At 37.4% G+C, this 15,141-nt stretch overlaps 1 protein-coding gene across 2 annotated transcripts; it reads left to right on the top strand.

Moving 5' to 3' along the window:
• Positions 1-3,993: 3,993 nt before the first annotated feature.
• Positions 3,994-14,590, top strand: PRHA (pathogenesis related homeodomain protein A). Of its 2 annotated transcripts, XM_028195823.2 has the most exons (11): positions 3,994-4,345; positions 5,669-6,222; positions 7,455-7,620; positions 7,901-8,024; positions 8,120-8,232; positions 8,342-8,707; positions 11,561-11,794; positions 11,909-11,998; positions 12,444-12,494; positions 12,872-13,105; positions 14,101-14,590. In XM_028195823.2, exons 2-11 carry the CDS (start codon positions 5,684-5,686, stop codon positions 14,371-14,373), a joined length of 2,190 nt encoding a protein of 729 aa, XP_028051624.2. In that variant the 5' UTR covers positions 3,994-4,345; positions 5,669-5,683; the 3' UTR covers positions 14,374-14,590. The 2 variants fall into 2 exon arrangements, with proteins under 2 accessions (XP_028051624.2, XP_028051626.2); XM_028195825.2 differs by lacking the exon at positions 11,909-11,998.
• The last annotated feature ends 551 nt before the right edge of the window (positions 14,591-15,141 follow it).

Genomic DNA, 15,141 nt, shown 5'->3' with positions numbered 1-15,141 from the left:
CAACTTCTACAGAAAATGACGTAGCCACAACATCAACAACACCCTCCCCACAAACTTCTCTAGGTTTAAATCCCAATGATTGTTGCCCATGAGTATCCCTATATAGATACATTGTATAATTTTTCAAATGACTTAACAAATTACTTGTTCCATGACTCTTAGAGCCTGCCATATATTCTTTCTTACAATACTTGCACATAGCCCTATCTTTCCCATCAATGCCCTTAATCTTTTCAAAATGATCCCAAGCCTTTGATGTTGTTCTCCCACTACTTCTACTAGTTTTGGCTGGGGGTGGTCTAGGAGGAGGAGCATTAGGTTGGGTGGATGGATCAATAGAAGATGATTCGGGCTCAACATTATGACTCACAAAAAATGTTTCATCACTTGACGGATCTATGACTACAAGATTATCAAATATACTGCCAAAACCAATAAAAATTCATTCAAAATATGCTTTTTAAATCCATGGTCTAACAACAGTTTAACAAAAAAAAAGCTTGAAAGAAAATAAACCATGTATTTATTAATCAATGTGTCTCAATAAAACTCAAACAAAATTATGTGTCTGAATAAAACTCATCACAAGACTCCTAACAAAAACAATAATAGTTGCCAGCCATAATAACCAAACCTGATAACCAAACCAACCATAATAATCAAAGTTTGCAAAATTCAATTAACCAATTATCAGTGATGTTCATTTTCTATTAACCAATTATAAAATTCAACACAATCAAACAGAATTAGGTCATAAATTTAACACAGTCAAATACTCAGAAATTTAACACAGTCAATTATTTTATATCAGTAATGTTTATGTTCATTTTCAATTAACCAATTATAAAATTCAATTAACCAATTATTAGTTTCTAAACCCAGGAAGCCAACCTTAACCATGGACTAACACAGTCAAATACTCAGGAAAAAAAAAAACTCAATACATACATCAAACACTAGTCTTAAAAAAAAAACTCAATATATACATCAAACCCTCAACCTTCAATCAATATATACATCAGAATTCAATATATACATCAAACCCTTAACCCTCAATCAATAAATATATACATCAAACCCTCAACCCTCAATCAATATATACATCAGAACTCAATATATACATCAAACCCTCAATCAAAGGGGGGAAAAAAACAGAGAGAGGTATCTGTAAATTTTATACAGAGAGAGGTATCTGTATACGAAGATATACGAAGATTTTCATATGATTACTCAATATACGAAGATTTTCATACGATCAATCAACTCAATATATATTATATATACAGAGAGAGGTACTGTAAATCTTCTATCTAGAGAGAGAGAGAGAGAGAGATACCTCAGTGTAGCAAATCGATCGTCGTTCAGTGCAAGCAAATCATCGTTCAGAAGTGTAGATCGTCGATCGTTCAATGTAGATCGCCGGCCAGAGGTTACCGTCGGACGGTAGGGTAGGGTAAGGTAGAGAGAGAGAGAGAGAGAGAGTCTCAGCGTGTTGGGTCTGTGAAGAAATTAGGGCCAATTCTAAACAAAAGGGGCCTGAGACGTATATAAAATTGGGAGAAAAAATGAAGGGAAAAAAAAAAAAAAGGCACGGACGGGTCGGGTTTGCGGGTAAAATGACGGATCACCCGCCACCCAATCCGAACTCGAGAAACTTGAAATATTGGGCCCGCACCCATCCGCCACACACCACGCATCCATTCATTTGGGGTCGGGTCGGGTCGGGTGATTCTGGCGGGTCGGCGAATCCGCTGCACAGCCCTACTCACTAGCCCTCTCCCAAGCAAAGCTTGCAACGCCAACCACATCTCTTGCTAGCCCATCGACTTATAACAAGAGAAGATCTCATCCGCCGATATCTTCTCTCCCCCAGTCGCCCGCGGCCTGGAGCTTGAGGTCGCAAATAGAATCTTTCAGGCGTTTGGCACTAGTTAACCTGGTGCCACTTCCAGCTGGTTCAGCACGTCGACAGCAAGCTAAGGGAGTAGAAGCCTCAAACCCCTGTGCAAAGCCTCTTTGTAGAGGGTAAACTCTATGGGCCTTACGTCATAGGCTCTCTCATCTGCCGTTGGCAGCCTTAACTCAATGTTCTCAAGAACTTGATACTTCTTTCGAATCTCTTCTAACTCCTTTGTTGTCAACGTCGATTTATCCGCTTTTGTGTTCCAGTGGTTTGGCGCCACTTGACTAAGGGGCTCGATTGCCGAAATCATAGTCGATGGGATAGGACATAGTGGTCTACCTCCACCCCATTCCACTATCCTCTCCATTGGATACTATTCCGCCAACGCCACCCCGTCGTCATCTCTTAGAGAATTCGCAACCGTTAGGCCCTCCTTCAGCCATTCCTCTTACATTTCTGTATATCACTTCCGCCGCAAGAGCTAAGAACTTGTAGACGTGAAAAATAGGGGAATCCGGGCAACGAAGGGGGTAAAGTCTAGTATGTGTTGGTTTTTTGCAATCAGGTATGAAAATCGCACCATCCCAAATGCCCAAGGTTTGTTTGTCTTCCAAGGGTCGTTAGTGTGGAGGGAATTAGGAAACCTAACAGGTAAATACCCTAACCCTTTCAAATTCCCCACTTTCCAAACCCTTCGTCTCCACCAAACGTTTCAAAATCCCTATCAACGGCTCACATCACCCCACATAGACAATCGCGGTTATCTCCGCACATTTAATCACTCATTTCCTTTCCCCACGCCAGTTTCACGTCACATCATCATGTACGTTCTCGTACCTCGAGCCCCATGCCCCATCAATGCAATCTACCCGTCCCCCTTCCAAGTCAGCCATCCCTACTCGGTTATTCTTGGTTGGCTATTTCGCCAGGTTGTCCCTTTCAAGTTGTCCATCCTTGCTTGGCCACTCTTGGTCGGCTGTTTCGCCAAGGTATCCTCCCTTTTAGGTTGGCCATCCTTGCTCAGCCACTCTTGATCAGTCATTTTGCCAGGTCGTCTCCCTTTCAAGCCGGCCATCCTTGCTTGACGACTCTTGGTCGGCCGTTTTGCCAGGTTATCCCTTTTTCAGATCGGCCATTCCTGCTTGACGACTCTTGGTCGGTCGTTTCCCCAGGTCATCCCCTTTTTCAGGTCGGCCATCCTTACTCGGCCACTCTTGGTCGGCCGTTTCACCAGGTCGTCCCCTTTTCAAGTCGGCCTTTCTTGGTCGGCCGCCTTCCCTAATCATCCACCTTTAAGTCGACTTAGGGGACGACTTTCTCTTGTTTTATTCCTTTCGCTGAACAAAAGTTGTGTTCAGGAATGAGGGACTACTGATGGGCACAGCCCAAAGGGGACGTTTTGGATTACCCAAACAGTCACTTACCTGAAGCCCGTCAAGATCAGGCCCAATACTAAGCCCATTAAAGAACTCACAATGATTAGGCCCAGGTACCAGCAAGCCATGTGTCAAATAGGGAGTTGGCCATATGGCAGACAAAGATTTAAGGGAGTTATCAAGCCCACGTGCCAAGTATTAAATGAGACTGCCAAAGCATTAAATGTAACAAGACCTTTCACTCTGAGGCGTGGGAAAACTACCATGGCCGACGGCAAGCAAACGACAAGCTTTCGGCTAATGGGACAGCATGAATGGACAGGGAAATGATTAGTGAACGATATAAGGAAGCCTTCAATGGACGTGGTTGGTAAGAAGAAATCTTTCTCTCTCTCTCTCTCTCTCTCTAGACTGTTTTTCGATACCATTCCAATACCATTCAACTTAATCATCGGAGGGTCCATGGGAGGAAACCACCCTATATCGGAACCTTCCCATTGGACTCGTTGTAGGTGTGTCTGGAAGGACGGAGCAGAGACGACCCGTGGAGCTCCTAGATCAGTCCGACCCAATCTTATTCTGACAAAATTGCATTATCAAAAGATAATATAATGAATCCTTCAAACCTAACAAATAAAAAAAAAATAAAAATTAGTCCCATAGTTTTTGACAACAAAGATAATATAATGAATTCTTTTTTTCTTTTTTTTTCCTACTCAATTTCTCACAGTTTTTGACAACCATATGGTTTCTCTAAAGGGTAAATTAGGTAGAAGAATTTTGTTAGAGAGAGACCTGACCGTTGGCTGGCCGGGAAGGGGAAGAGACCCAAAAGGCAGCCAAAGAGTACAACGCCGAAGCTACAAAAACTCAATTCAATTTGAACACTACTCCCATAGAAGAACCCAATACCAACCCAATTTTCAAATTTGAAATCTGGGTTCTTTATCTCATTTCAATCAATCAATCAATTAGTCTTCAATGTGTGTATATATTTATACATATACATGGCATTAGTCCAAGCCTACCTCAAGACTTAGATCTTTCATTCTCTCTCTTTCATCAGGTGACTTAGCCTAGCTGTTTCTCTTATGTTTTTCATTTTGTTTCTTGTTTATTTATGCCTCTTGTGATTGTAACATACAAAAATTTCAAGTCCTAATTGGGGTTTCCAAAGAAATTTTCCTTGAATCTCGTCTGGGTATTTGCTGAATTTTGCTTCTGTTGATCATAGATGGCATGTTCTTCAGGTCATTGTCAATGTGTCGTTGCTCTCTCAGCTGTGTCTTTAAAGTCCTAATTGGATTTTTTTCAGACAAATCTTTTTTGAATCTCTTCTGGGTATTTGCTGAATTTCGATTCTTTTGATCGCAGATTGCATGTGTTTCAGATCATTGTCAATGTGTTGTTGTTTTCTCAGCTGCGTGTTTGATTTCTTGAAACTTACGATAAGCAAACTTTTTGGGCTTCCCATGAGTTGTCTTGCTGTTTACCCTTTTTTTTTTCTTTATTTGGTTTTGCATTCTACTATATGTGAGCTGATAAATAAATTCTAGAAAATTTTGCAAATTAGTATTGTAGGGTGCTGTGAACTTTACTCCTGTGGGTTTACCTAGATTATAGGGTTCTGATCAATAAGTTCTGACGATGAGAATTTACCCTCATTTTCAGGTTTTGTGTGTACATAGATGTTGGTTTTTGACCTTATAGTATGCTGCTCTTTTTGATTCTTCTCCTTAGTATGCACAAGCGATTCTTCTTCTTATGGTTAGGTTTTTGTTTGCATTCTGTTTATCGTAATGTTAAGATACTTGGGTTTATTTCATGGTTGGTTAGAGCATCTCCAATCCCTTTATCAAATTTTTCATCAAATTCAAATTTTCTGAAAAAATGGCTAAAAATATGCTCCAACCATTTCATCAAGCTTTCAACCAAATTTTCCATATCAGATCAAGGATTAGAGTTTTTCATATCAAATCAAGTTTTTTTTACCAAATTTTCACTCAAATTTGATGGGAAAAAAAGAAGAAGAGAAATATTAGGGACACACCATATTCTATCTACAGCATATACTACCACTTATTCACAATGGGTGTGTCGGTACACACCATAATGATGTGTGGGCCCCACTCCTATTGTGAGTGGTAGTAAATTTTGTGTCCGTAGCTGGACTAAAAAAGAGAGTAAGGATTGGAGAGGCTTTTACGAGCACAGAGATAACAAATGTTAGTGTTAGTTACTGGGATTCTTATTCATAATGATAGCCTGCATCTTTCTTTGTAATATAAGTGAACCCATGTTTATGCACTTCAATTTTATCCCGATAATATTGTCCTTTGAAAGTCATTAATGGTTGATCTTTTTTTTTTCTTTTGGCCTGATTTTTCAGTTCTAAGCAATCGACATGCGTGGAGGTGGAAAGAAGCTAACACACAATGATTTTGGGAAGCATTATTCAAACAAGGCAGGAAGTGTGTCTAAGCAGAGTGCACCATTGAAGATAGAAAATGGTACCGAGAGATTGCACATGAAGAGACACAAACCAAAACTGAAGTCGCATGGAAATTCCAATGGTTCAACTGTTTTGAAGAAAAAAGTTGTCAAGTCTGTAAGCAATGGGATGAGAAACAATTCCTCAGGTAAAAATGTGAATAGTACAACAGATCTGCACAAAACAAAGTCCAACAAGAAACAGCATTCCTCAAGCCTTGAAGGTGAAGACATTTTACTTGACAATTCTAAGGAAATTGGAAAACAAGCCAATGGAGACGATGTTAAATCTAAAAAGTTGAAGAAGAGGAGGAAGCGTAGGAGACAAAGGGATAATACAGAGTTAGATGAAGCTTCGCGCTTGAAAAGGAGGGCAAGATACCTATTAATAAAAGTGAAGTTGGAGCTAAACCTTATTGAAGCTTATTCAGGGGAAGGTTGGAAAGGCCAGAGGTATGGAATATTTGTCTAGTTTGTACATCCTATTGTTCTTCAATACAACAGTGCTAGGTTCACAGAAGTAAAACACAAAAAATGCACAGAGAGCACATTGCGTGGTTGAGATTTATTTCAATTGTGGCCCACACTATACCCAAAATGAATTTTAACCACAAAGTACATTTTGTGTTCTATTTCTGAGCTCGTAGCATTATTGTTCTTCAATGTTTTGTTAAGATTTCTCAAGGTTGAACTAGTTTTTCTAAAGACAAATTATAGACACCTACCTGACCAATACCTAATCCATACTCTAATCCATCACTTGATGAAGCTAAATGGCCTTTTGGCTCCTTGTGAAGTATATGACTCACTCCAAAACCATCTTACTAGGCAAGAAAACTCAATAGTACCTTATTTCTTTAAATTAATCATAAAAGGTACCTTGTTTCTTTAAAGCACTTGTTGGATACACCCTGCAAATTACAATTATGAAGTCAGACTAATTGGTATTATTATTTGGTTAATAATTAGTTCTAGAATACCTAATTTCTTATAAAATGAGCAAAAAAATTAATTTTGGGATAATCTAAATCCTACCTTCATGATTTTTCATATATGAGTGCATGGTCTTTGGATTTTTTTTTTTTTTTGGGGGGGGGGGGGGGGGGGGGGGTCTAAGGGTGTGTTTCTCTGACGTCTTAAATGGGCTAGTAAAACAAGGACATGAAAATGAATTTTTGAATCAGGAAAGAGTTGATGTGATGATGACAATGATGACATTATAATGATCTGCAACATTAACTCGGAAGTCTCACATGCAGACTTGTGCTTGACTTTCTTGTAAGGGTCAACTAGAAAGCAGAGACTAATGCTGTGTTTTGATCATGAATTTTGGTAGGGATTTAGAAATGGAAAGGAAAAAGGTGGCTTTCCAAATCTCTATCCAAATCCATGAACCAAGCAGCCTAATAGTAAAATCAGTAAATTGTTATACTCTGTGATATGTATAGCTTTGTTTAATAGACAAATTAGCCAAAGAAGAGATTTGCTCATAGATGAATCTGTATTGGGGCTGTGACATTTGCATGATGCTAAAGCGAACAGTAAAACTTTGAATTTTATCATTATGTCTGCAATTAAGCAATTTGAGGGAGAATTGATGTTGATGGGTAGTTTTTCCTTTGTCGAAAACATTTTACACGTATCTAAGCCTTTTTTTTCATTACTATTGTTATTTTTTCTCCCAGTCGAGAAAAGATCAAGCCGGAAAATGAACTTCAAAGAGCCAAGAAGCAGATTTTAAAGTGTAAACTTGGAATCCGTGATGCCATTCACCAACTGGATTTGCTTAGCTCTGTAGGGTGTATTGAAGGCTCTGCAATTGCACCAGATGGATCCGTATACCATGAACATGTAAACTTTTCTCCCCCCCTCAAATAACCAATCTTACCAACTGAAGGGGCTGTTTATTTCCCAAATCCATCTATTTTCGCAAACAGATTTGCTTTTTAGCCTCACTTCCGAGGCAAATGGCCCTGCTGAGGCTTGAAAGAAACTCAACATTTAAACTATTCTGTATTTACGTTGTTTTTTAACTTCTCATAGAGGTTTCTTCGAGGATGCTAGCTACTGCGATTGTGTTATTTCTCATTTTAGACAAAATTATTCTTGATTTGATGTCTGTTATTCCTAGATAATCTGTGCAAAGTGCAAGTTGCGGGAAGCTTTCCCTGATAATGATATTATACTTTGTGATGGGACATGCAATTGTGCTTTTCACCAAAAATGTCTTGATCCTCCTCTGTTGACTGAAAATAGTGAGTTCTACTCAAATTGCTATTATTATTTTCTGAATTTTATACTATAGTATGAGATTTCTTCATTAAACGTAGTGTAATCAATAATTTTTCAGTTCCTCCAGAAGATCAAGGATGGTTTTGCAAATTTTGCGAGTGTAAGATGGAAATATTGGATGCAATGAATGCTCATCTTGGGACTCACTTTTCTGCCGACAGTCATTGGCAGGTTGTTTACATCAGAAACATTTCATGCTCTCTTATGGTTTTATTTTTCTCTCCCATTTTTTTTTTCAAAAAAATAAAAATAAAAACTTATTTCTATGGGATCAAAATAGGAAATCTTCAAGGAAGAAGCTGCTTTACCTGATGGTGGAGGTGCTTTCCTAGATCCGGAACAAGAATGGCCTTCTGATGATTCAGAAGATGATGACTATGATCCAGAAAAAATTGAAAATAGCTGCAGTTACAGCAGGGCTGGCTCTGAAGCTGATGATTTAGATGATGCAAGCAGTTCCAGCAGTTTATGGTCACTTGAAGAGGAAGTGTTTTCTGAGTCAGGGAGGCCATCCAAGAAGCACAAGGACGGTCAGAATGCCTCTTTCGAATCATCTATTGGTGTAGATTCGGATGAGACAACTGATTGTGAGGTTTTAAGTGGCCCCAGGCTGCGGAAAGCTGTTGATTATAAGAAGTTATATGATGTGAGTATTTAAAGACTGAACTTAGAGCAACTCCAATGGCGAAAGCCATAATTGTTACATGGTCTGGGATAGAACTCAACCCCAAAAGCTAGCTATTGAGGTGAGGGTGTCCTCACACTTTTATACTTAACATTGCTTTAGTACCTAGGCGATGTGAGACTTCGTTTCACACCCTCCCTCACACCTAGCATGCTCACTTGGCAGCACTTGCGGCTTGCATGCGAGGGACACGCACACTACCCATTGCTGGTACTCCGGCTGTGATACCATCTATGAAGCATGGACACTCCAAAAATGGTGCCGTGGCAGTGTCCGACACGCGGACACGCCGGGGACACGGGGACACGCCGGGGACACGTACGGGACACGCCAGATGGCGTGTCCCTTTAATTTAATAATTTTTTTGGAAGGGGACACAGAAGGGACACGGCGGGGACACGCGTGTCCATATCTGGACACGCCAAGGGACACGGCGGGGTTCTTTTTTAAATTTTCTATATTTATTTGGGGTCAAAGTATAATATTTAACAAGTTAAAAAAAAAAAAAAAAAAAAAAAAAAAAAAAAAGAAAAACACTAACGGGCAAAGCCCTAATCGAACAACTGAGGTAAGAAATACTAAAATCAGACCTCTCAGTCGAAGTCGAAGCTCTCCTCTCTCTCAGTCGAAGTCGAAGCTCTCCGAAGCTCTCAGTCGAAGCCCTCCGAAGTCGAACGAAGCTATCTCTCTCAGTCGCAGCCCTCCGACGTCTATCGAAGCCCTCCGAAGTCGATCGTAGACCTTCGATCCACTCGTCTGTGTCTCAGTTTCAGTCGATCCAGCGTCTTCGACCTTCGATCTGTTCGTCTTCGAAGGTAAGCCCCTCTCTTGCCTGTCTCTTTCTCTTTCGCTCTCTCTCTCTCTCTCTCTGCTCTGCTTCGGTTACTGAACTGTCTTCATTTTTTTTTTTTTTTCTTTTTTTTTTTTTATACGTTCGACCAGACTTGTTTTTTTTTTTTGTTTTTTTTATTTTTATTTGTTTATACATTTACATATATAAGACCTTTTTTTTGTTTAATTATATGAAAAAAAAATTGTATTTAAAACTGTAAGATTTTTATGAGTATATATTAAAAACTGTAAAAAAAATTTTTATACAATATGTAAACTCTTTTTTTTATTTTTTATATATAAAATTGTATTTAAAAAATAATAATTATAGGTTTATATATATACATATATACAGTATGTGAACTCTTTTTTTTTATTTTTTATATATAAAATTGTATTTAAAAAATAATAATTATAGGTTTATATATATACATATATACAGTATGTAAACTCTTTTGCCTCTCTTATATTTATTGAATTAATGGTTACTATGTTAGTGTTTGTTAATTTACATAACACATACAAATATATATATTAAAAAAAAAAAAAAATTCGCCGTGTCCCCCGCCGTGTCCGTGTCCCCCTTTTTTGAAAATTGCCGTGTCCCGTGTCCGTATCCGTGTCCGTGTCCGTGTCCGTGTCCGTGTCCGTGCTTCATAGGATACCATGTTTCACGGTCTTGGGTAGAACTCAACCACAAAAGCTAGCTATTGAGGTGAGGGTGTCCTCAAGCTTTTATACCTAAAATTACTTTAGTACCCAAGCGATGTGGGACTTCGCTTCACATAGCTTTGCCAAAACCATTTTTTGACTTGCTACAATGCAAAAGGTCATTTTTTAGTTATGCCTCTCCAATGGCTTCATGTTATTTCAACACAATCAACTCCCATATCAATTTTTGACCATTGGATCTATTTCTCAAAAAGCATCTAGTGATCGAGATTACCCTTTGCTGGCACTAGATTTGGCACAGCCAAATTTTGGCTCAGCCAAATTTTGGCTCCAGATTTGGCAAACCATTGGAGGGTGTTTTCTATGAAGCTATATCTAAAAATGGCTTTGGTTCAAGGATTTGGCACACCATTGGAGTTTCTCTATCTATATTTGATTTTTCAGGTGCGGTAAATAGGTGTGAAAACAACTCCATTGATGAACGAGATAGGATCGTTTTACAATTGGTGTAAAACTTTACAGTCGCAGATCCCTTCGCAATTTCTTTTACTAGATTCATATTCCACCAACGTGATTGTTGGATTACATGTTCCTCCTACGTTAATCATGCATGGCAAATTTCATGTCAATCAAAAATCAAAAGGTCTCTTATCAGCCTAATCATCCAAACCAGAGTTGGTCTATGGGTGAGATAGTATTCGTATTCTTTGATGGGCTTGAAAGTTGGTATGCATGATTGTTATTGGAGGAATATAGACATGATCGTATGACAAAATGTTATGAAGGGGTGTTGGACTAGAAACTTTTCACTGAGTGTAAGTTGATCCTAATTGATGAGTAACTTTTATGGACTTCAAATCAAACTACCTACTTCTGAAACTGCTCTAAGGAATCAAATGAGGGTGAGATTGTAATTCTAAAGCATGTATCGTGGACATGTTTCTCAACCCTCGAACTGACCTTTTAACAACATCTTTCAGTTGATGGGGAGAAATAGTGCCACAACTCTAATTTAACGTTATGTTGTTCTTGCTTCCAAATACAGCCCATGCATTCTGTGATTTAAATCTAGTTACTACATTCTACATTTGTCATTTTAAAGTATGGTTGCATTGCCAAGGATATGGTGGCGTAAATAATGAGAAATTCAACACTATTGCACTCAATGAATAAATAAAGTTCACTCTTACGCGGAATTTTTTTTATATGTTTTTTTTTTTTTTTCCTGAAATATGAACACTTGTTTTTCTTAGAGAGGTGATTCATCTCAAAAAAAATAATTTCATATGATTATTTGTCATTTTTGAATAGGAAATGTTTGGAAAGGATGCTCTTGTGAGTGAACAATTTAGTGAAGATGAAGATTGGGGCCCTGCTAAAAGAAAAAGGAGAGAAAAGGAGTCTGATGCAGCCACCACCCTTATGACTCTATCTGAAAGTGAGAAGAAATTTCCAAATGTGAATACTGTGGAAGACCAAGAGAAACTTCCTCACAGTGGGAAAACTAAACGATCATTTTTCAGAATCCCTCCCAATGCTGTTGAGGTGATTGGGATTCTTTTTCACAAATGAAGCATTGATCGAGCATGTGTTCTTGTCTTTGATGTATTTTTTCTTTGCCATGCATATTGGATGTTCATTTCTTGTGTTATGTACCAGAAGCTTCGCATTGCATTTGCTGAGAATGAACTTCCATCTAAAGCTGTGAAGGATAACCTTTCCCAGCAACTAGGAATTGAATCTGAGAAGGTAAAGCTGTTAGATTGAAGTGTGAAAAAAGTAGATATGCAAAAATGCCTTGAACTATATGTTACCACTCTCCAAAATCAGCAAATTACTTCATTTATTTATTTTTTCTACATTGGTCTATTCTAAGACAAATAGCTATAGAAGAATAACACAATTTTGAAACGGCTTTTGCAATTTTAAGCTCTTTGGTAACAAATGTAACCTGGCCAAGAGTTAATTTAGTGGAATTAAGTCAACACAATAGACCGTTTAGGGATCTGGATGTGCTTCAATTGTTTTTAGTGGCAATTGCAAGGAAGGAAAAAGGCAAAAGAATATGAATCCATGATTGGTGAGGTTTTAGCATTAGGGACTTGATATTGCAGATCCCTCATGAAAATTGTTATTTTGTTGCCCTGTTTTTTCTTCTTATACATCGATTTCTTATTCCTTTTCTATTTTCTAGGTTAACAAATGGTTCAAAAACGCACGTTACATAGCTCTTAAAGCCAGAAAGGTAAGCTAGTATTCTGTTGATTTCTTGAAGTGCCTATATCTTCAATTTTCTAACTATATTGTTCCTTTTATTTTCCGTCTTTGTGTTCAGTTTTGCATCTTGGACTCAAGTCAATACTCATATATATTTTTTTTTCATACATTGCCGTTAAGTTGACCTATTTTTTTAGAAAATTATGGCCGAATTTTTTTTTTTATATAATTATTTTATTATTGGATATTCCTACTTCTTGATTTATCATACCTCGTTGTGTGAACTTTATAAAAGCCCAAAGCCCTTGAAATCACAGTGCAAAATGCATCTCATTTTTCATTTTATTGGTCCTCCTTTATTGTTTTTCTGAATCTTAACATGGATTACAATCTCCTTGCTTGCAGACAGAGAGAGCAAAAAAAATTCTCTGTGGTAGTCCAAAATTCACCAAGGAATCGAGATCCAAAATTGGAAAGGATAAAACCGCTGATCCATTGGCATCAAAGGATATATCATCAACAACTGCAGTCCATTCACCTAGGCATTTGAAGAAAGCTAGCGGGAAAAAGAACGTGCAATATATTACTTATGCTTTAAAGAAAAAGCACCACAAAAGAGCTTTGTATAATAGCAATAAGGTATGTTTGCCTGAAATTCGTGCCACATTTCTGCTTGGTTGAGCATAACTAGTAAATTGCAGTCAACCTCTATAAAGAATTCGTGAGGGCCTTTAGGTAGTGTTTGGTTGAATGGAATGAAGGTGGAATGGAATGATCATTCCATTAGAATGCTCATTCTCATGTTTGGTTCACTAAAATAATGCTGAAAAATGTATTGCAAATAGAATCATTATGCACTTTATTCCAGTTAACCAAATGCAACATTAGAGTTTTATATGCAATGTTATTTACGTTGGAAGTGATTCCAGCAAAAATAAGATGCCAGCCGCATTTTTCTTGAAATTTGAAGTGCAGTGTGGTTAAAAAACACTGTACATCATCGTGCAGTGTGGTTAAAAAACACTTCTGTAAAGAAGTAATGTAAAACTCGTATGTTCATTGCTAGAGTTTATTTGTAAATTTGTATCCTTTTAAAGATACTTTTGAAGGTCGTGGACTATTTTGAACTTGGGTTTCAAGTCGAACCCATTCTGGCTGAAGGATTGAGTATGCTAAAGATGCATCTCAACGAAATATAGGATAAATCCAGTTGATATCAATTGTTTGCTGCCCATATATGGTATAAATCCAGTTGATTCAAGAGTAGGTCACCTTTTATGTCAACAAACCTATGAAGCACAGATATTTTTATAAGGGAGTCGTATTTGTATTGTACCTATATCAGATACCGATGCTGCTCAGGTACTTGTGGATACGTTATCTGATACTTCCTAAATATATTCAATATTTGATGTTAATTATGAGAAGTATGAGATACTTTTTGAATACTCTAGGTCACGTATCCAAACAATAATGAAATTGAAATTGTAATAATTTTTTTTATACATATTATTAGGGTGTAATTGTTAGAATAAATACAAGGACAGTTCTTCAATATTTTCTCATTTCTTATTGAAGAAGAAAATAGTGAAATTATTTCATTATATATATGTCTTGAAATGTCTAATTTTCAGGCTAACATGGAGTTTGGTGATGATGTGAGCCTCAAGATTTTGAAAGCTTTCGCGAAGAAAAAGAAGAAGAGAGTAAACTTGGTGGGTGGAGGTGGAGTAGAAGAAGCAGAGGCTGAGTTGGAGAGGCTCTGTAAAATCAAGGGTAAGGTAGAAAAACTCCAAAAGGTTTTATTGGGACTTCCAAATCACATATCCATTATCAAAACCACCACCACGACAGATGACCATTCTGTTGTATATGTCCCTGTAGCAGAGCTAAGGGAGAAAAGATGATGCTCTCTCTCTCTCTCCCTCTCTCTCTCTCTCTCTCTCTCTCAAGAGTTTTGCACGCAAGTGTACTTCTGTTTCTTCAGCTGTTAAAGAAACAGACTTTTTTGGGGGTATATATGCAAAATATTTAGTGCTTTACTTTTTCAAAATGTCTTGGACCCATTGTAAATATAAAACAAAGAGTTATATATGAGAAAAACGATTGTAGAAATTGCACTTATTTCTTTGTCGTCTCTATATCCTGTTTTAGCAAGAGCCTCGTGCACAAGATTTCCCTCTTTTTATTTTTTTGTTTACCAGTTTCCTTTAAGAATATTTTTGTGAAATTTTGTCTACTTGTTAATTTTTTTAAAAATATTTTTATTGATTGAAAATAGAAGTATGTAAGGCATGGTGTACTTGTGAGTGTTAGTAGCTGAATTAAGTTTATTTTTGGATCTTAGATTTGTAGAGGAATATGTGGAGAAGGAAAATAAAAGGGAAAATATAACAAGATGAAGGAAGTCAAGGACGTTAAAAGTTTTTTTGTTTTGTTTTTTTTTTTTTTCATAAACAACTCTATTGCATCTCTCAAAAAGTGAATTGTCATAAAACAAAAGTCAAAAACCAGAAGAGAGTAAAGGGAAAATTCATCCTACAAATTTTAGATTCCTTGCATTTGTAAATAATTTTGAAGTTACATTTTTATTGTAATTCCTATATCTTCTCACTGAATTGTAAAGAGAGCTGCTATTAGCACTCATGAATTATTTTGGACTCCTGAATTTTTTG

The sequence above is a fragment of the Camellia sinensis genome, chromosome 4 (genome assembly GCF_055761805.1).
Source record: "Camellia sinensis isolate YWXY chromosome 4, ASM5576180v1, whole genome shotgun sequence".
NCBI classification, from domain to species: Eukaryota; Viridiplantae; Streptophyta; class Magnoliopsida; order Ericales; family Theaceae; genus Camellia; species Camellia sinensis.
The sequence above is the reverse complement of the archived record's forward strand: the minus strand, read 5'-3'. Positions and strand labels throughout refer to the sequence as shown.

What these genes read in the sequence shown, in the direction of transcription:
- PRHA (XM_028195823.2), top strand. Translation starts at nt 5,684, where the DNA reads ATGCGTGGAGGTGGAAAGAAGCTAACACACAATGATTTTGGGAAGCAT. An exon ending in GATCCGTATACCATGAACAT is followed by an intron (nt 7,621 to 7,900) that starts GTAAACTTTTCT and finishes TGTTATTCCTAG; the next exon opens with ATAATCTGTGCAAAGTGCAA. An exon ending in TAGGAATTGAATCTGAGAAG is followed by an intron (nt 11,999 to 12,443) that starts GTAAAGCTGTTA and finishes TCTATTTTCTAG; the next exon opens with GTTAACAAATGGTTCAAAAA.